This window comes from Somniosus microcephalus, chromosome 8, assembly GCF_052327205.1.
Source record: "Somniosus microcephalus isolate GS21.2 chromosome 8, FLI_Smic_1.0, whole genome shotgun sequence".
Lineage (NCBI taxonomy): Eukaryota > Metazoa > Chordata > Chondrichthyes > Squaliformes > Somniosidae > Somniosus > Somniosus microcephalus.
In genome coordinates, this window is record NC_140994.1 from 99,002,606 (window position 1) to 99,024,900 (window position 22,295).

Sequence of the window (22,295 nt, forward strand, 5' to 3'; positions counted from 1 at the left end):
CCTCTCCCTCACACTCTCTCTCCCCCCCTCCCTCACACTCTCTCTCCACCCCCCCCCCTCCCTCACACTCATCCTCCAGGCCCGACCGGACTAACCTCGGTAGCACCTGCTGGTGAACAAGGCGGGCCTTTGGACCCGGTTGGCAGACTCCCGTGTCCGATTGAGATCGGGGACAGCCGTTTAAAAAAAAGCCAGAGCGGGCTCTCGCGGGCGGGCGGCGCATGCGCGGTCAGTGCCAGCGGCGCGAGGCGGCCCGCGGGGAGTAGGCAGGGAAACCCCGCGGGCTGGCAGCCGTTAGCAAGCGGATCACTTCGGGTGTCCATCCCGCGCTCTGGCCCCGACACCGTCAAACCTGAGAGGGGGAAGTAGAGAGAGACAGAGAGGGAAGAGGAGAAGGAGAGAGAGGGAAGAGGAGAGAGGGAAGAGGAGAAGGAGAGAGAGGGAAGAGGAGGAGAGAGAGAGAGGGAAGAAAGAGAGAGAGAGAGAGAAATTTTTTGAGCTTCAGGCCTCGAGTCCCCCCTGCGCGAGGGTGAGGAGGAGGGGGGGGGGGTTGCTAAACACAATATAAAACTCAAATAAATTGTTAATTAATTCCCTAACACATAATTCAAATATTTACCTTAGTTCCCTAACACACAGAAAGAGTGGGTGAAAAAATCGTGAAAAATCAAGATGGCGGCCACTCACCTCGGTTCAGAAGGATAAGGCCCACCCACACACGCACTGATTGGTCGACCGGTCAGGTCACCGAAGCGTAGGATTGGTCAATCGTCGAGTCACTCGACACTCAACTGTAGGACGGCACGCGCCAGGAACCCGCCGTCCGATTGTTCGACCTCGACGTCACACGGTCGCTAATGAGATGCTAATGAGCGGAACGCTGAACTTTTTTCGGATACCGCGGGCGCGGTTTTTGAGGCGACGCGCGCGTCGGTACGCTCTATAACTTTCAAACGTATAGAACACGGACAGACAGACATTGGGACAGACAGACAGAAGAGCCGCTTTATATATATCGATAATAAATAAAGATATTCTAATCATAGTGACAGGTTAGTACAGGTAGAACGTCCCGAATCTGGAAGCCTTGCGACCGAGGCCGAGCTGGTTTCTGGGTTTTTCCAGACTTCGGAACGTGTTTCTGATGTCCGAAGTCCGGAAACGCCCGAGCCCAGGTTGCGATATTTCCGGACTTCGGACATCAGAAACACATGCCGAGTCCGGAAATGCCTGGGCCCAGGTTCCAGTTTTTGGTAAGCCTCCTTCAGGGTGTCCGGATTCCAGAACATTTTACGGATTCCGGACCCCTGCCACCAATCGTCACGGTGTCCGGATCATTCCGGAACTCCGGATTTGGGACGTTCAACCTGTACTTACAGATGAAAGCAGTAGAATACACACACTGAGCATGTCCAATCTGAGAGGAAACCATGGGGTAATGAGAAGAAACCAAGCAATGTTCCACAACCAACAGGGCAGAATGGTAACCTGGTTGCAGGCTCTTTAAGGGTTTATTAGAAGGGTATGTGAAAGCAGTACAAGATGAGTCATTGCACTCAGTGCTTGTAGGAATGGCATACCTAAGATTGGGACTCACTGGGCTCAATTTTGCCAGGCCCGAGGAAACAGGTTTGGAGGCGTGTGAGGTGTTAAAATTGCATAAAATGGTGGGCGGATCCGATCCTGCCACCAGCCCGCCTCTGATCAAATTTCCCACAATCGTGGTTTCAGAACCCGTTTACATCCCGCCTCCAAGAGGTGGGATAGGCTCTTAATAGCTAGTTAAGTGCCTCTATAATCCCATTTTAAGAGGCCTTTCTGAATTTAACACATTTCCCCCGTGCTGCACGTCTCCTCTGGAATACGCCAGTTAATCTTGGTGGCCTCACAAGTGGATTGCTTACTAACAGCTGCAGCTCCACCATTAAAAAGAAGTTTTCAGCAATGATCATTTGCAGGTGGCAGAACTTTGTCGTCTCAGGTCTGGGGGAACTTTTAGCAGGCCTACTCATTGTTGTGGAAGTTTGAAGCCTGAGACCCATCTCCAGTGTGACCTTCTGGGAAACCCCTCTCCCCACCTTGACTGAGCGCTTCCTCAACTGAGGTATATACCAGAAGAATGGGAACCATTTATTTCCTTCCCTCCTGGACATCAGATTCGAACGAAGACCAGCCACGACAGCAGCAGAACCCTGAACAACAGCAGCACCAACAGCAGGAGCAACAACAGGAGTGCCAAGTTGCTGCTCACCCACCTGAAGCTGCACAGGCCAGAAGTCGCCAGCGCATGGAAGCACGTCGCCGCAGGAGTTTACAGACAGAGGATGAGCTACCTCAACATGACTGAGCAGCAGTGCCAAAGGAGGCTCAGACTTTCGCGAGAGGTAGTGAGTATACACTCAGGGATATACCTGTTTATACACTGTATGAATAGAACTGCGTTTATGTGGTAAACCATAAATGTATTTTGATGCTTTGGCAACATAAGATGTAACTTATCATGCCAATAAAGCGATTTGAATTGTGAATTGTGAATTGTGAATTGGGTGACATCTGCGCAATGCTGCAGCAAGACCTGGAGCCCAGAGGACTAGGTGGACACCCCTTACCAGCGGCCGTCAAAGTCACCACCGCACTCAACTTTTTTGCTTCAGGCTCATTCCAGGGATCAACAGCAGACATCAGCGGCGTCTCCCAGGCAGCTGCACACACTTGCATCACGCAGGTAACCAATGCCCTCTTTGCCATCGCGCACAATTACATCAACTTTTCCAAGGATCAAGCTAGTGTAACCGCACGTGCGGTTGGGTTTGTGAATCTGGCAGGCTTTCAAAGGGAGCAGGGCGTCATTGACTGCACACATGTGGCCCTTAAGGCACCTCATCACAATCCAGGTATTTTTGTCAACCACAAGGGCTTCCACTCCCTCAACGTGCAGCTGGTGTGTGACCACAAGGAAATTTTGCATGTTTGCTCCAAGTACCCTGGCAGTTGCCATGACTCCTTCATCCTGCGCCAGTCTAGTGTGCCTCCACCCTTCAATCCGCCAGACCAACTTTTCGGATGGCTACTTGGAGACAAGGGCTATCCCCTGAAGACATGGCTAATGACGCCGTTGAGGAGCCCATCCAACGAGGCTGAGGAACGCTACAACTCCAGCCACATTTCCACCAGATCCATAATTGAGCAAACCATCGGCTTGCTGAAGATGCGATTCAAATGCCTTGATAGATCAGGTGGAGCCCTGCAGTACTCAGCAGCCAGGGTCTCCAGAAGTGTCGGGGTCTACTTTGCACGTCACAACATGGCACAGCATCGTGGCTTGCAGCTGGCTGAGGTACAAGTGGCTGATCGCATAGCCTCCTCAGATGAGGAGGAGGAGGAGAGCAACAACGAACAGCTTGCGGAGGTGCATCAATCAGCGGCAGCAACACGCGAGCACATTGCTGCCTGGGATGCAAGGGACGCACTCATCTTGGCCAGATTTGCTTAGCCTGCCCAATCAAACACTTTTGCCATGCACCTTCTTACCAGAGCATCGACAATGGACAAGAACCTGCGGATTCCCATCACTCTGACCACCATACTGACAATTGCAAGTCGCCCTAAGCCCTCAATGTGGAAGTTCCATTTACGAAATGACACAGGCCACAACTTCAACAGTTTGCCATCAAATTTTTTTATCATCACAATTCACGGATGGCTTTTCAAAAATAAAAACAGAACACCCAAGTGACTACTCTTGTGACTACTTGTGCTTTATCTTCCTCGTACGTGTGCTCCTACATGGTGCTTCCCCCGTGGCTTCAGCAGATGTGGAGGCCCCTTGCTCACTTTGTTGCTGCTCCTGCCTCAACACCCTTGGCGGGCGTCCTCTGGGGTTGTGAGCCTGTGAGGGCTCGACAACAGTCTGCTGCTCCCGCGGCTGTGCAGGGGCAGAGACGCCCATCTCAGTTGGGTGAGGACTCTGGTGGGGCTCTGACCGAGGGCTCTGCAGTGGCATGGTCATGTGAGCACTTGGAGAGGAGCCCCCACTGCCTTGTTGTTTGCCACCAACATCACTCTCATGGGTCAGCCCCACTTCAGAGCTAGCGAGTGGCTTGACAGCACCTTGCTACACTTCAGGGGGGCCATGAGGACCCGTTTCTGCACTGGAAATCCTACTCCAGAGAACTTCCATGAACGTCTGCTGTCTCTGCTCAATAGCTGCCCATCGCTCCCTCAAGGGCTGTCATTCTATTCTGAACAATGACCATGTTTTCAAGACCCTGGCAACTAACCTCCTCCATGGCCGTAGCCATTCTCTCCTCTACCGTAGCCACCCTCTCCTCTACGGTAGCCAGCCGTACCACGGAGGTGGCCATCCTTTCCGTGGTGATGCGTTCATGCGCCAATGCCTCCACAAAGGCTCTGCGCATGTTAGCAATTGACTCCTCCATTCGCTCCACACTCGCAGCGACCCTGGAGACAAAACCTGCCAGAGACTCCTGCACCTGTTCCTGGAGTTCCAGCACCACTCTCCTTCTGGATGGACCTGGAGGCACAGGGTTGACATGCAGCAGAGCCGAGCTGGGAGAGTCCTGCGCCCTCTGACGAGGACTCTCCACTGCTGTCCCTGTCTCCACCATCTGCTGATGCTCACTTGTGAGCTGTGATACACCAGGTGACAACACTACTCTATCTCGTGAAGGTCCCACCGAGGTGTGAGTTTCTGCGCTGGTGTTGGGTGCACTTAATTCTGCTGACGCTGCGCCCTCAGAGGTTGCAGCTTCCTCTGAGGAGTCTTCTGGCTCAGGCTGTTCCTCCTGGACAGTGGGGAGGGGGGCTGTCGATGGTCCTGTGGCTGAGTAAAGGAAAGAGTTAGACATGTGAGATAAACGTTGCATGCACATTGAAGCATCATAATCCATATCAGTCACTCATGCAATGTCAATGAGAGAGATGCAAAACTATTCTGTCACCAGCTTGCTGTGATGCGCCCGTCTGTCCGTCCCCCACTTGCGCATCCTCCTCCACTCCCACGATCGCCAGGGCTGCCTCCTCTGCAGTGGTGAGCTGGGCTATTGAGGGTGGCCCTCCTCCTGTCCTCGCCCTCTTCCTCTTATTGTGGGCTCTCTTTTCCTGCAATGAGGGACACAAGTGGAGTTTGAGTGAGAATGAAGGAGTGTAGAGAATCCACAGCATAGATGCTTAGAAGGACACAAAGATGGAGTGAGATGCCAAGACCAAGGGCCCTCCCTGTGTGTTGTAAGTTGTTGTCATAGCATCAGTGATAGGGAGTGTGAGGGCTGCATAGTCAAATAGTTAAGTGAATGTGAGCATAGAGAGAGAGGGAATGGGTAAGGGTGCAGGGATGTAAGGGTGAAGTGGGATGTGGAGGAGGAGGTTGACAAAGCAGAGTGCTGGTCATGAGAGGCGATGGGGATCAGATTGAGGGTCATGGGGATGGAATACTCACTTCTCCTGTGCGGAGGAGGTCATGAAACCTCTTTCTGCACTGCAGTCAGGTTCTGCTGCACATTGAAATCGCATTCACCTCCTGTGCCACTTGCAGCCACACAGCTTTGGTCTGTTGTGGAGGCTTTTTCCTCCCTCAAGAAGGAAAGAGCACTTCCTTATTTGCTATTGCTCCCTCCACCAGAGCTTGGAGGGAGGCCTCATCAAATCGGGGTGCACACTTTGGTCTGGTGCTGGATATAGTTGCAGTAGGAATCCCTCAGAAGTATGATGATAAAGTTGAAAGACTGAAAAAGAACCAAAGCTGCTTGCAAGCCTTAAATCCAGCTGCTTAGATGACGTCATTGGAGGCGAGTTTCAGTATCAAAAGACTTATTGGGTCAGGGGTTCCCACACGCTGGAAATCAAGTGCCCAATTAGGGCAAAATCGCACTTTTGTCCCACCTCACATCGGAGGCGGGGTCCTGACACGCCCCAGCCCGCCCCCAATGACAAAATCCAGCCCACTGTGTGGGGAAGGTTACAGATTCAAATCCAGATTTTACCAATCCATAGTGCAGTGTGGTAGCACATCACCCCAATCCATTAAAAACATTTGTAACAAATGATAGGACACATCTGGGGATATATTTAATGAAATAATGTGTAAATAGTTCTCAGCATATCCATCTTCAAAAGGAACTGAAAATTCTGATTAGAGGAAGTCCTATATTAAGCTTGGTGAAAATGATTTGATAAATCAGTTGGCAGTTAATAGTGCAGTATGTTAATATTCTTGAATAAAATGTTTGCAGATTCATAGCTTAATGCATGAAAGATCTCAGCAACCAACCGCAGAAAGAAACAGATACATGATCCATGATAGAGTGCTCACATTTAATTGAGCCTCTGGTATATTCAAACTGTACCAAAAAAACACATTATCAGACCAAGGAACTTGCAAGGTATGTAGCTTGCCGTCGATATAAACTTGTTAAAAAATACACTGACAACTGAATAAAGAACTTTAGCTCAGAATTTCTACACATACCATAGAATCAACATTTTAAAAAACCCACAAACCTCCTCTTGGACAAAATCCATTATGTTCTTGAAATCCAGGTCATCATAATAATGCTTAATGCCTTTTCGGATGTTTTCATTTATAAAATCTAATGTCTGGAAAACAAATTCCCAAAGTTAAACCCGCAGCACAAAACCTTGAAGGTAATTGGTTTAAACAACTACAGATAATCAACCTAAATATAATGATGGTTAAAGATGTAGTTCACGCAGACTGAGTATTCATACTTAATCAATAGATAAACAATTATATACTAGTCAAAAACTGTAAGACCAAGAATCAAGTTAGAAAATAAGGAAAAGTCACAACCACATTTGCAACTAAACCAGCTTGTGCAGGTGCCTACAGAACAGCTGCTGAATTCCAATAGTAATTCGCTGTGTGAAGTGCTTTGAGATGGTCTAATGATGTAATAAGGTGCTATATAAATGTAACATTATTTACTTATATTTATCATAGTACAGTATTCTCAATTATACAGAGAGCTCTGCTAGCTGCCATTAGAATGCTGGTAAAATTATCAAATTTACTAAAAAGCAGATTGTTCTGCTGATTTTTTATTAACTTTATAAGTGTAAAATAGACCATGTGACAATGTACCCTCCACACACCTCTGGAATTAAGCCAGGTCCTACCCATATTCTGGTGAAACAAAGTGACCCCTACTGAAATGGCTGAATGTGCTGGAATAAAAACAAGAAAGTAATATGTGCACTCTCCACAAGGTCATTTTGATAGGAGTGTGACGTGTGGGAGGTTGGAAGTTCAAAGAATGAAGGCAGCACTACAAAATAGGGAATCTTTCTGGCTTTCTTCATTCTACATCCTCCACACTGTAGACTTACTTTTTAGGTCCTTTCTACTGTAAATTATTTTGATTTTCATATCTTAGAGCACTCTCAAGGGAGAGTCTCACTTTCCCAAATCTTCGCGCATGTCTATTCTTGCCTTGAAATCTAGGTAAACTCGGTATTGTGCCTGGGAAATGGACAGCAAACCCTGTCTGATTAGTTTTAAACTGCTGGAATTTACCCATAGCACCTCCCTAGTCTTCCATCGTGGTACAGGATCACATTAGACCTTGTTTTAAGTTTAAAATATCAAGCAAATATATTAAACAATGAGCAATCAAATAATACAATTATCCAGTTGTACTACATCCCCTGGGGCTGTGTGCAATTGCAGTGTGACTAGTTACATTGGCAGTTTCCAAATGTCAACATTGGTATTTATAATGGAAAAAAAATTGAAAGTGCACACAGACACAAGATTTTTATTATATCATAAATGATATCAATGTTTGATTTTTCCTGTGTAATATATTTTAAACAATGTCTAGTGTCCTGCTCTGCCAATTTTGAGAACTGAAGTGAAATCTAATGGAGGCAGAAGGGAGTCCAGTGCCTAAAAGCAATCACCAAACTGTTGTGTATGTAATATGTGTGCTACTTTGAACCTATGGACAGGACTGCACTACTTGTTGGGCGTAGTGATACGCAGTACCACTCCTGGCCATAGGGGTATAAATAGTACTGTGGGTACTGATCCCCCTCAGTTCCCGCCTGTGGGCATGAAGTAAAGACCTATGTATAGTCCCTACCTCCAACCAGTAAAGACCTGTTTGAGTTATACGTTTAAGTCTTTGTGTTAATTGTTCAATACAATACACATACTTAACACTGGCGACGAGTCGGTTCGAACCCTGCGGCAGTTATTCCACAGCGGCTTCGTCCAAAGACAGGACGTTGAAGAGAGGTTCCAATCCTCAACACCCCACTGAAAACTGAAGGGCAGCAGAAATCCTGACAGCTTCCAGCGACTGGAAGCGACAGGCATTAGGACCCTGAAGCCTCCATAACCTCGTGGGTAAGCCAGAGCCCGGGAGGGCGCGAGCGGGTGAGCCAGAGGCCGGGAGCCGCTTCAAGCGGGAGGCGCTTAGCGGGCCAGCGATCGCACCGGTGATAAGGGCTGAGAACCGTTTCGGGCGGGCGGCGCACCAGCGATCGCACAGGAGATAAGAGCCGCAGTTGGGCTGAAAGTCAGCGACGAGAAGCGCGGGAAAACCGCCATTGAAGTGGGCGGGGAGAGCGAGAAGCGCGGGAAAGCCGCCATTTTTCACGGGAAAACCGCTGGGGAAGAAGGCAGAAGCGGGAAAACCGCCATTTTGTGGGCGGAGGACGACGGCAAGAGCGGGAAGCCGCCATCTTTGATAACAAGTAAACAAAATAAAATCTGAGAAATTGCAAATCTACAATGCCTAAACACGGGAATATTAGCACCTTTGATAGTGACCTCGAAGATTGGGCCATATATGTTGAAAGAGTAAAAAATTATTGTAAGGCCAATAAAATTCGTGACCAAGATAAAGCTCTAACATTATTAAATTTAATGGGTGCGAAGACATACGGGCAATTGAAACACCTGTTATCACCAGATGAACCGGCGGATAAGACGTTCGATGAGATTGTTACTGTCCTGAAAGATCATCTAAACCCCACGCCGCTGATGCTAGCGGAACGATTTAAATTTTACGACAGAAGGCAGCTACAGCATGAAAGCAATGCTGATTATTTGCTGGAATTGCGTAAATTAGCGAAATATTGCCAGTTTGGAACGGGACTGACAGAGGCACTTCGAGACAAATTTGTGTGTGGTTTATTTAAACAGGATACACAAAAGCGACTGCTCGAGGAGAATGAGCTGACGCTTGAGAAGGCGGTCACTATGGCAGCAGCACACGAAGCCGCAGCGAGAGGCACGGCAGTAATGCAGCTACGGTCACCGGAGCTCAGTGCACACAAATTGGGTGTGAGTTCTGGCAAATGTTATCGTTGTGGAAAGACAACGCATGATCAGAACCAGTGTTGGTTTAAAAACCAAGAATGTAGAACTTGTGGTAGGCTTGGACATATAGCTAGAGTATGCAGGTCAGGGAAGAAGACCAGCAACAAGAAGTCACCGCAAGGAAAATACGCAAAGGTACACAAGGTGACCGAACAGGAGTCCGATTCAGACGCTAGCAGTAATGAACTGGCTAGCTTAAGAGTACTCAATGCTGGTAAGGGTGCAGACCTCCAGACAATTTGGGTCACTCTTCAGATAGAAGGAGTCCAAGTAAAACTGGAATTGGACACTGGATCGGCATTGACGGTCATAAATAAGAAAGATTACGGAAAGTTATTCCAACATGTTCCCCTACAGGATACGGGGATTATATTGAAAACATACACGGGGCAAAGAGTGTACCCCATCGGGAAAATAGAGGTTGCAGTGGTCCACAAGGGCGAAGACAGTCAAATAATGGACTTATATGTGATATCTGAAGGAGGTTCTCCACTACTAGGACGGGAGTGGATTAGGAAAATGAATATGGACTGGCATTTCCTACAAACAATAACGAGTGAGAACTCGGTGAAGATAGTCGGCCCAGACTCTGGAACGGATGATGGTAAGCCCAACTCAGGTGCAAAAGACAAAGTTTCAGCACAGAATTCCACTGAGCAACAACAACATAGTTTAACTGTGGATTCTGAGTCTGGCAAGTCTACTGATGTGCCCATTTCTGAGGGACACCGGGCTCGAACTCAACTCCATTTCAAACTACAACAGCAATTAGAACAAATGCTTCGCCGTTGTGAGCAAGAGTTGAATGCAACGAAAGAGTTCTTTGATATAGAGTTGGAGAATCTGGAAAGCCAACAGAAGCAGCTGATGGAGAAAATGGAGCAGGAGCACACAAAACGTCTGATGTCAGAGGAGTTAACGGTCAGCCAACTCCTGCATATGCTGAAGGACAGGACTCTGAAATGGGAAAAACTTGAACACGAACTTCAATATTCAAAGGAAAGGGGTTCGGAGCTATCAAAGGTTATTGGAAGAGCTGAGGTGGCAACACAGACTGAGATGACTGCAACAGAGCAGCCCTTGGATGCCAAAAGTACGCTGACTCACGTCAACGTAGAACAACAGACCGCTGAAACAGCTGCTCCGGTAGAGGGATTGAATAGTCCGATCAATCAATCTCCAAAAGAAGTTGAAGTAGTAAAATCTCAAATGAGGTCATTAGTAAACGACTTGCTGAAAGCCCAGAAAAAGCTGGATGAAGAGGTACGCATGAAGAAGTCTCTTCAGGAAAGATGTCTGGACTTGGAACAAAAGCTGGCTAACGCCCAGCTGGGTATGGAGGAAATAGAAGACCCTCTCGCTGGCCTAGATCAGGACGACACCGAATATTACTATGTCCTGTCCTGCCCAACTTGTAACTTCGACTCCCACCATACAGAAATCATGGAGGAGCACCGAAAGTCTACAGAACATCGGGAGAAGGTGGCTCTACTACGGAAAAAGGAGGGAGAGAAGGAGGAACTGCGCATGCAGCTGGCAGCTGACAGTGGAGCCCAGAGAGTCTCCAAGAAGCAGAAAAGGAAAAGTCGAAACAGAAGATGACCCATCTGAACCATTATTACCTCTACCAGATCACACACGTGGTCCCTCCGAACGGAGCCAATTCAGTTCGGAAGTTCAAACTGTTAAATCCATGGAAGGACTATTGAATGAGTCACTCCAGCAACGTGAACCGACTCCACCACAGAGATTGAATCTGTGAACTGTTTTCCGCAGAGACTGAATCTGTGATCTGTTTTGACATGAAGTTATCTATGTTATTCTGTTATGTAAACCTGAAGTTATATATGTATATATGTTATTACGTTATGTTAAATGGGGAGATGACTGTAAAGCTAGGAAGGGAGGAATGTTGTGTATGTAATATGTGTGCTACTTTGAACCTATGGACAGGACTGCACTACTTGTTGGGCGTAGTGATACGCAGTACCACTCCTGGCCATAGGGGTATAAATAGTACTGTGGGTACTGATCCCCCTCAGTTCCCGCCTGTGGGCATGAAGTAAAGACCTATGTATAGTCCCTACCTCCAACCAGTAAAGACCTGTTTGAGTTATACGTTTAAGTCTTTGTGTTAATTGTTCAATACAATACACATACTTAACACAAACAGGTTGGTTTTGTTTTACCAGTTGATGGCCTAGAAATTCAGTATAGCCACATCTGGGGCGCTACAGCCGGGCGTTCACTAAATTTTGCGCCTGGCGCAACTTAGCGCCACCTTCGCCGATATTCAGTTGCATTGTCCCAAGAGGTTGCTGCTGCGCTAAAGCAGGCGATGCACGAGTATCATAAGGCGCTAAGCCGGCGAGCCGGGGCGCTACCACCGAGGGCGGGCGCAGCGCAGGTGCGGCGAGTTGCTGATTGAAGGCAGACAGTCAGGCGCCGGTCAGCACTTAAAGGGGGAGGGTGGAATTGTTTGGCTGCCACGCCCTGCACACTGCAGCCCTGAAGGAAGGCCTGACCAGTGCTATTTCAACTGCTCCACGCCCAGGAGAATGGAGAAGGCCAGGGAGAGAGCGCAGCGCTTCGGCGAGGGTGACCTGAGGGTGCTGGTTGGCGCAGTGGAGCGCAGGCACCATGTCCTCTTCCGAGGGTGGCAGGAGGCTGCTGCCCTCCGATTATCGGAAAGCCTTGAGGGAGGTGGCAAACAGGGTCACCTCCAACAGTGTGGTTGCCAGGACTCCCATCCAATGCCGGAAAAAATTCAACGACCTCACTCGGGTTGTCAGGGTGAGTACCCTTTCCAGTATCCTCCTCATCCCTGCATGTGCACCTCAGTTGATGGCCAAAGGGACCTGAAGGCCCTAATGCCCAGCCCTCATCCAGCAGCTATGGGACTGTCATGAAAAGCACTTGCACATTCAGGAGTTTATACACTGTCAGGGCTATTCCACCATGGGAGGCTGTGCAGGCAAGATGAGGGCTTGACACTGTCAGGGCTATTCCACCATGGGAGGCTGTGCAGGCAAGATGAGGGCTTCACACTGTCAGTGCTATTCCACCATGGGAGGCTGTGCAGGCAAGATCAGGGCTTCACACTGTACTTAGAGGCCGTCCTTTCTCTTGCAGGGCAAGCTGGCGTATAACTGGAGACAGCAGCGTCAGACCGGGGGAGGCTGTCCTGACCTGAAACAGCTCAGCGACATAGAGCAGCGAGTGGAGCGGATCATGGCAGGCCGGCTGATTGGCCCCGTCGCCACTGGAGATGCCGACCCTGTTCTGGGCACCAATGGTAAGGTCATCACCTTTTTGACCTCTCTCTTTCCACTTGCGCCTCACACCAGCATCCTTTGTCACTATCGAACCAATGCAGTGCATAGCAGCACTCATGCCTCCCTCGCTGCCGCCCTGTCCTCACTCTAAAGCAACTCTGTGCCTCCCTGCTTTCAGATGGTGACTCGCCAGGTGAGGAGGCGGCCCCTCAAGCTGGCACTGTCTCGGAGTCAGACATAGAGGAGGAGGAAGAGGAAGCCGGCCCATCAGGGACACCCTCAGCCGAGGCAGCCCATGGCCATGATGGGGACACGTCTTCCCTGGAGGGGAGCAGGGGGGAAGGGTCAGAGAAGAGTGAAGCTCCGGGGCCCAGCGGGCTGCAGCAATGCGGGAGGGGTGGGGAAGCTTGGCGGCCTTCTCCCCGGAGGGAGAGTGTGGCCTCCAGTCCTGCTACGGTAAGCGCAGAGGCGGTGCGGCTCCTTGTGGAAATGGGCGCCCAGGCTGAGCGCAGGCACACTGAGCTCATGGCTGCAGTGGCAAGGATGCCTGACTCCATAGAATCACTGGCAAGGAGTGTTCAGGAATTCGGGGCAGCACAGGCCAGAAGTCTGCAAGAATTCAGTGCAGCACAGGCCAGGAGTCTGCAGGACTTCGCGGCAGCACAGGCGGCCTCCAGCCAAGTGCTCAGTCGTGCCATGCATTCACTGGCTGGTGTCATCCAGACACAGACCAGGGCCACACGGGCACTAACTGCTGCCACCCTCGCTGGATCGGCCAGGCATCACCGGGGCACTCGCCGCGCCGCAGCAGCCCAGCAGTCTGTGCTTCAGCAGATTGCTGCGCATGCTGCAGTGCTGGCCCATGCGAGTGCCAGTGAATCCGCCGACCAGGGAGTGCCTGTGCTCTGTCAGGTTGGCAGCATTCCTGCAGCCAACACCGTCACTCCTCCACTGCAGCTGCCACCATCCGTCGGACAGACTGCTGCCGCCCAAGCAGAGTTGGAGCAGTCAGCAGCCGGCCCCTCCAGGCCCAGAGCTGGTCCAGGCCGACCCCCAAGGGCATCTGCCGTCTCACCAACTGACCCTCAGCAGCCTTCCCCCAGCCTTGCTGCAGCCACTGGGGTCCCATTGAGGAGGAGCTGCAGGGCGGGTAGGGGCCAGTCACGGACGCGAGACGGATCACCCTCGCAGGGGAAAAAGTAGAAAGTGTGGCCATATGTGTTGTTTTTTATATACAGGCCGAGACTGGTGTATTTGTTTTTTATATACAGGCCGAGACTGGTGTATTTGTTTTTATTGGTCCAGAAATTCGCGGCCAAAGGCGTGAGTGCGCTCGGGGTACTCACGCATCTGGCCGTTGGAAATGCCGGCGTTCAGCATGAACAGCGCATGCGGGGAACGCCGGCATTTCCAGACCTCGAGCGTGTGCGACTGCACAGGCAGCGCTTGCGCAGTGAACTTCGTAGATTTCAAATCCGTGAGGGTAAGTCCTCAGAATTTACACTTGAAAAAAGCAAGTGTAAAGTGGTTCATTGGCTGTGGAGGAAGAAACATTTTATCGTGGAGCTTCTGAAATGCAATATTTTTGTTTGGGAAAGGGAGGGAAGTTATTTTAAGAAATTTTAAGTAAGTTTTAAAGTTAAAATTTTTTTTTTTTTTTTTTTTTTTTAAAAGGGTTTTCAGAACGGTAGGTAGAAGGAGCAATTGTGGCTGTGTGAATGGAATGTGAGAATGAGTTATGTATGTATGTCCACATATATTCCTTTACGTATATGTATGTATGTTTTATATTCCTTTACTAATGTGTATGAATGTATGTTTTTAATTATGATTTTCCAATAAGTTACTTTCTCTGAAAGTCATAATTAAATAATACATTCATACACATAAGTAAAGGAATATATACATAACACGCAAAGGAATATATACAGACATACATACTTTCAGAAGCTCCACGATAATAAATATCTTCCTCCGCAGCCTCTGGAGCAACTGTGCCCATGCTTTTTTCATGTGTAAGTTGTAATGACTTGACCTCACTGAAAGCATTAATGAAAGCGGCGAATTATACTGCGCACGCGCTGCCTGTGCAGTCGCACGCGTTCTGCCTCTGAACCCCTTCGTTCAGAGGACAGGAAATGCCGGTTTTCCCCACATGCACTGTGCATGCTGAAAACCGGCATTTCATCCAGCCAGATGCGTAAGTACCCCGACCGTACTCGCGCATTTGGAAGGGAATTACTGGGCCAACATTTTACATGTCAATAAAATGAAAAATTTAACAATTGCACGACTTGCCCCCTCGCATCTGCGACTGAGGGTCCAAGGAGGTGCATTGCGCAAGAGGTCATCATCGTACGTATCCTCACACTGTTCCCTTTGGGGAACTGTATGAAGTGGTGGAAGGATTTATGGCCGTGATTAACGCTCATTCCGTGACCGTAACCATCTTTGAACCAGCCATTAGGGTGGTTAGTCCTATGGCGGGAGGGTTTTACGGGCTCCCACAACCCATCTGAGGGGGGGGGGCCACCAACACCCACGGACGCAAGTATCCCGCTGGATGTCCACCCAGAATTTAAAGTTGGAACTCCGACTCCACTTGCCGGGACTGTCTGGAGTGGGGTTCAAAACCCTACTCCTTCTGGCCCAGCGGCGGGGATGCTTACTGCTACGCAAAAGGCCCACTCCGCACAAAAGGTGACACCCATACGTTTCCTGCGCCTTTTCCCTCCCCGTGACTGGAGCCCTATGCTGCCATTTCACGTTGCTAATCGGATTGGGCCTTTGTCATAGCGGTAGGATCCCCGCCGCTGGGCCAGATCAGGGTAGGGTTTCGAACCCCGCTCCAGACAGTCCCGGCAAGTGGAGTCGGAGCTCCGGCTCTAAATTCTGGGTTGACATCCATTGGGATATTTGCGTCCGTGGGTGTGGGTGGCCCCCCCTCCTTGTATAGCTTGTGGGAGCCCGTAAAACCCTCCCGCCATAGGACTAACCGCCCTAATGCCTGGTTCAAAGATGGTTACGGTCATGGAATGAGCGTTAATCATGGCCATAAATCCTTCCACCACTTCATACAGTTCCCCAAAGGGAACAGTGTGAAGACACGTATGATGACGACATTGCTAAATAAATAAATGGAATTAAAAAAATTCTTTTAGGGCTTTTAAAAGTCTTTAAATTGTTTTAATTCTGTTTAAAACTACTTCAGATTACTCAAAATAATGTAAACATTTAAAAAAGTTTATAAAAGTTACCAAAATCTTCAAAAAACTTCCAAAAACCTATTTAAACTGCTGCTTTGCATGTAAAAATGGTTAGCAGCTTGACAGAAACATTGGGGGTGTGTCCAGTGAAACTGAGACCTCAAGGGGCGTGTCTCACTTGCACTGCACGCTCCTGGCTTCGCGCTGGCTGCACTCCTGGGCGGCGTGACGTCATACGCTGCCCGGGATTCTTCTTCTGGACACACCAATTCCAGGCGTCCCTGGAGCTGATCGGCAGTAGCGCGGGGTAAGTGTAAATACGGGGCTTGCACGCGCTGCAAGCCCCGTTCTGGAATTTCTGGGCCAATATAAAGGCCAAGACTGCTGTATTTGTTTTTAATGTAAAGGCCGAAACTGGTGTATTTGTTTTTAATGTAAAGGCCGAGACTGGTGTATTTGTTTTTAATGTAAAGGCCGAGACTGGTGTATTTGTTTTTAATGTAAAGGCCGAGACTGGTGTATTTGTTTTTAATGTAAAGGCCGAGACTGGTGTATTTGTTTTTAATGTAAAGGCCGAGACTGGTGTATTTGTTTTTAATGTAAAGGCCGAGACTGGTGTATTTGTTTTTAATGTAAAGGCCGAGACTGGTGTATTTGTTTTTAATGTAAAGGCCGAGGCTGGTGTTTTTGTTTTTAATGTAAAGGCCGAGACTGGTGTATTTGTTTTTAATGTAAAGGCCGAGACTGGTGTTTTTGTTTTTAATATAAAGGCTGAGACTGGTGTGTTTTTTTTTTGGGGGGGGGGGGTTTCTCAGAATTAGTTTGTCATGCGGGAAGGGCACAGAGTTATCAGAGTAAAAAATTTTCTTTAATCGCACTGTCCATGTTTGCTTTTGGAAGTATTTGTTGCCTTGATCGGCTGAGGGCTTGCGGAGCGGCTACATTCATCTTCTTTCATTGGCACAAGCCATTCCCTGAGAGGGGGCCTAGAACCGAGTTGCAATAAGCCGCCGACGGACGGCCCTTGCACTTTGTGCCTCCCTCCCGTCCTGGTGCTCCTCCTCCTCCTCCTCTGGTGGTCCCCCAATGTCTGCTGGCAGTGGCTGAGTCCTGCGGATAGCCAGGTTGTGCAGCATGCAGCACACGACAACGAAATGGGAGACTCGCTCAGGCGAGTACTGTACGGCTCCCCCGGAACGATCCAGACAGCGGAACCGTTGCTTGAGCACACCGATTGTGTGCTCAATTATGTTCCTGGTTGCTTGATGGCTCTCATTGTATCGCTCTTCAGCAGGGGTGCTGGGCGCACGGAGCGGGGTCATCAGCCAGGTGTACAAAGGATAGCCTTTGTCCCCGAGAAGCCATCCTCATGGGGGAGGCTGGGCCTCGAACATGTCTGCCACAGAAGTCTGGCGCAGGATGAAGGCATCGTGGCTGCTGCCTGGAAAGCGGGCATTGACAGCTAGTATGAGCTGCCTATGGTCACACACCAACTGCACGTTGAGCGAATGGTAGCCCTTCCGGTTGCGGTAATCCTCGGCATTCTCCAGAGGTGCCCGCAAAGCCACATGCGTGCAGTCAATGGCGCCCTGCACCATGGGGAAGCCCGCTAATGCTGCAAATCCCATTGCACGCTCTTGCTGCTTGTCCACGGTCACGGGGAAGGAGACGACCTGACGTCTCCTTCTGAAAAGGGCATTGGTCACCTGGCGGATGCAGCAATGTACCGCGAACTGGGAGATGTTGGAAATGTCCCCAGTAGCGGATTGGAAGGAGCCGGTGGCATAGAAGTTGAGAGCCACCGTCACCTTCACTGCCACCGACAGAGACGTCCTGCTCCTCAGCTGTGGCTGCAGATCTCTCTGAAGCAGGTGGCAGATCTCTGTGACCACCTCCCTTCTGAATCGCAGCCTCCGAACACACTGCTCCTCAGACATGTTCAGATATGAGAACTGCTGGCGGTATACCCTGGGTGGGTAAAGCCTCCTGTGCCGACGCCTGTTGCCCCTTCTCCGTCTGGCCATGACTGGCACTCTCTCACGGCGTCTCTGAGCCCTTTGAATGCAATGCAGTAAGCCAACGTTTGCACCCACTGCAGCCCCCATTAGGTGTATCGAATCAATGCTATGGCACTGAAAGTTAAATCCAAGTGCAAAGCTCTGGCCTGAAGCCACAAGTACCTGAGCGAGTGTTGAGTCAAACCAGAAAGCTCTCTCCCTTTGTCTCTCTCCAAATATCCATCCCTCACAAAGACGAAGTGGAGCAAAATGGCTGACATTTATACTGCAGGAGGAGTCCCCTTTAATTAGCGCCACCCGTGCCCCGCAACGACTGGGAAACGTTCCCCTTTACCAGTCGCTGGGGGCGCCAGATGCACAATAGGCCGGCGCCACTGAATTTCCGGTTCGGGGCGCACAAAGGGCGTTGCACCATGAAATGATGTCAGGATCTGCGCGCGCAAAGGTTTTGCGCCAGCGCTAAATCTTAACTGAATTTCGCGAGAGGCACAGATCGCGCCGCGCCCGGGCGCTAGCAACTTCGCGCCCCACTTCTCGCCCTACTTCTCGCCCTCTTAAGGCGCTAGCGGCTGGCGCTAACAACTGAATTTCTAGGCCGATTCGTTTTACAAGAGCACATTACCAAAATCTTATCCAGATCTCAAGGCAAAGATAGACACTCTCAAAGATAAGGGAAAGTGAGGCTCTCCCTTGAGAACGATCTAAGATTCGAGAGCTGAAATAATCTATAGTAAGGAGATTAGAAAAAATCCAATAACACCCACTCACTGCGCTTCATACCCTTAAAAATAACATTTAAAATCTAATAAACATATTAAAAACTCAACCATACAGAAAAAAATTAAACCTACTCAAAGTACCTAATCCCAACTTCCAATCTCTCCAACAACCTTTCCCCGTGTGTAGACTGCCCCTCTCTAGGGAGCTTCTGGCTTGCCATCTGCTCCATTTCCAGAGCTTGCATTCTTCAGCTGTTGGTTAGATTTGTCCCTGTATCTTTGCTCTCAGGAAGATGTGTCTTTTTTTCCACCTGTGACAGTCATGGGATATACTGTTGCTGTGTTATGATAATAGGTGAACTACTAATACTTTTAAGGACTGTAGCAAACATCAGAAACCATGCTCTGGACCCTTGAGTAACACCATGAAAAATCTACCAATACTTAATAAAAACACATCACTGTAGTGATCTCAGTAACTGTAGTGACTGATGTGAATCTCCATTCCTTATCCTACCGCAGTTGAAATCTTTATCTGCATAGTGATGGCGGGGGGGGGTGGAAGGAAGGAAAACTTACATTTATATAGCACCTTTCATGTTGTCAGGACATACCACAGCACTTCCCCGCCAATGAATTATTTTTTTAAGTGTAGGCACTATTATTATGTAGGAAGACATGGTAATTAATTTGTGCACAGCAACATTCTACAAACAGCAATGAGATAAATTGACCAATTAATTTGCTTTTTTTTTTAAGTGTTGGCTAAAGGGTAACTATTGGCCAGGACACCAGGAAAACTCCCCAGCCCTTCTTTGAATAGTGCTACGAGATCTTTTACATCTGAGACGGGCCTTTGGTTTAATGTCTCATCCGAAAGACTGCACCTCACTGTAGTAACCTCTCAGTACTGCACTGAAGTGACAGCCTAGATTATACACTCAAGTCTCTGGAGTGGGGCTTGAACCCACAGCCTTCTGAGTCAGAGGTGAGAGTGGTACCACTGAACCAAGGCTGACAAACAGAACTAAATGCAGTCAGGGGAAGCATGAAATTAAATGGGCTGAAGGCCTATCTTCAATTTACCTTTTGATCCAATATGTAAACAGAGTATTTGTGTTAGTGTCCATAAACACCACTATTACACTACAGACTACTCATGATAATTCAGGGTTTTTTTTGCACAGGGTAATTCCAATTATCCAATAATTTGAATTAAGTAATGCAAACATCATCAAAGTGGTAAAGTGGGCTCAAAAAGATCATTTGAATTAAGCGACTTTGAATTAAGAGTGGACTGTACGCTAATTTGTATTATGACTGAGAGGAAATTTTGATTTCTTACCTGATTCCTAAAGATCAGTGCCACAACTCCACCCAGCAATTCAAGTATCAGCACAATTGCAAGGGTATAGAGAAACTATTAAAAAAAACACACAAAATAATGCTTATTTCTCCCTTTTCTTCTCAAACTTACTAAACAAGTACCAATATTTTTAGAAATCCTATTCTTGGGTTTCCCCAATAGCTTAGTACACATAAACACTACATAATGTGACACCGAGCTATGTGAATCAGGTTTAGTCCCTATTCTGTATGGAGTTAGTTAATCTCAACAGATATTGCATTTGGTCTCAGCATCCACAAGAGGAGAAAATTATGGCACGGTCAAAATGTAATCTTGTTGAATTGTAATATCCCTTATAGTCAAATATCACTGTTAAAGCTGACATTTGGGGTATGGCTTCTTGGGCAAATGACAGACGGCTGTAAGCACCAACAGAACGATAACCCAACACACACCATTGCTTTCAGGAGAGGGAAGAAAATTGGAGTAAAAATACTATTCTCCATCAGAGCCTAGAAATGCCTGTTGCCACATAACATTTTCGTGAGACATTCTTTTGCCCGCAAGATGGCTGCCTTTTCCCTGAGCTCCATTCCTCTTTCTCCCAGTCTCCTTTTCTGAAGTCCATCTGTCCACAGTTCATAATCATAATCATAATCAACTTTATTGTCATTGTTAGTGCACAAGTGCAGTACAACGAAATGTAGGCTTGCGGCTCCTGAGAGTGTACATTTAGATTAAGACATTTAAACATTCAACATACATTTGGCTTGTAATACATTAACATAAACATAACCATAATAAAGTGCATTGGCAGATGTGCAGGCTTTAGAGTTTATTTGTGGAGTTCAGTAGGATGACAGCCCTGGGAAAGTTTTGCCTTTATTCGCCTTGGAGCACGCTCGACTTTGTTGTCCTTCCTCTACCTTAGCTGAGGATAATGCCTGCAACACAGGGTCTGAATCTCTCACTGCTCGATCGTTGGGACTGAACTTGTCAATGCTCGGCTAGCTCTGAATCTGCTCCTCTGCTCCTCCCGAGGCTCTGATGTCTGCCACTGCTTGCTGTGGCTGCTGGCTCTGCTGGAACTCTATTGTTGGGACATTTTTCATTTGCCACTGAGCTGATGCTAGGTCCATTACTCCTGGTCTAGCTGCTGTTCCTCAAACTCCTAAACAACTTGCATTTTCAATTAGTGCCTTCAACATAGAAAAACATCCCAAGGCACTTCACAGAGGAGTGAGGAAAACAGATATCAAGCCAAAGAAGGATATTAGAAGGGATAAGGGGCGGGTTTCAAGGAGGGTTTTTTTTTATTCATTGATGGGATGTGGGCGTCGCTGGCTAGGCCTGCATTTAGTGCCCATCCCTAATTGCCCTTGAGAAGATGGTGGTGAGCCGCCTTCTTGAACCGCTGCAGTCCATATGGTGTAGGTACACCCACAATGCTGTTAGGAAGGGAGTTCCAGGATTTTGGCCCAGCGACAGTGAAGGAACGGCAATACAGGTCCAAGTCAGGATGGTGTGTGGCTTGGAGGGGAACTTGTAGGTGGTGATGTTCCCATGCGTCTGCTGCCCGTGTCCTTCTAAGTGGTAGAGGTTGCGGGTTTGGAAGGTGCTGTTGAAGGAGCTTTGGCGAGTTGCTGCAGTGCATCTTGTAGATGGTACACACTGCAGCCACAGTGCGCCGGTGGTGGAGGGAGTGAATGTTGAAGGTGGTGGATGGAGTGCCAATCAAGCGGGCTGCTTTATCCTGAATGGTGTCGAGCTTCTTGAGTGTTGTTGGAGCTGCACTCATCCAGGCAAGTGGAGAGTATTCCATCACACTCCTGACTTGTGCCTTGTAGATGGTGGAAAGGCTTTGGGGAGTCAGGAGGTGAGACATTCGCCGCAGAATTCCCAGCCTCTGGCCTGCTCTTGTAGCCACAGTATTTATATGGCTGGTCCAGTTCAGTTTCTGATCAATGGTAACCCCCAGGATGTTGATAGTGGGGGATTCAGCGATGGCAATGCCATTGAATGTCAAGGGGAGATGGTTGGAGTCTCGCTTGTTGGAGATGGTCATTGCCTGGCACTTGTGTGGTGCGAATGTTACTTGCCACTTGTCAGCCCAAGTCTGAATGTTGTCCAGGTCTTGCTGCATATGGACACGGACTGCGTCAGTATCTGACGAGTCTCGAATGGTGCTGAACAGTGTGCAATCATCAGCGAACATCCCCACTTCTGACCTTATGATGGAGGGAAGGTCATTGATGAAACAGCTGAAGATGGTTGGGCCTAGGACACTGCCCTGAGGAACTCCTGCAGTGATGTCATGTGATTGAGATGAATGACCTCCAACAACCACAGCCAACTTCCTTTGTGC

The 22,295-nt window shown here is 48.6% G+C and overlaps 1 protein-coding gene across 4 annotated transcripts in view; it reads right to left on the reverse strand.

Moving 5' to 3' along the window:
* The window catches only part of tspan15 (tetraspanin 15), an 876,670-nt gene that overhangs the window by 681,139 nt on the left and 173,236 nt on the right, over positions 1-22,295 (reverse strand). For 3 of the 4 annotated variants that reach the window (XM_085995037.1, XM_085995036.1, XM_085995039.1), the window contains 2 exons: positions 19,928-20,002; positions 6,520-6,615 (listed from right to left, as the gene is read on the reverse strand). In XM_085995037.1, coding sequence (XP_085851163.1) covers positions 6,520-6,615; positions 19,928-20,002 — 171 coding nt within the window. The remainder of the gene's footprint in view (positions 1-6,519; positions 6,616-19,927; positions 20,003-22,295) is intronic. The other variant, XM_085995040.1, reaches the window with a different exon arrangement.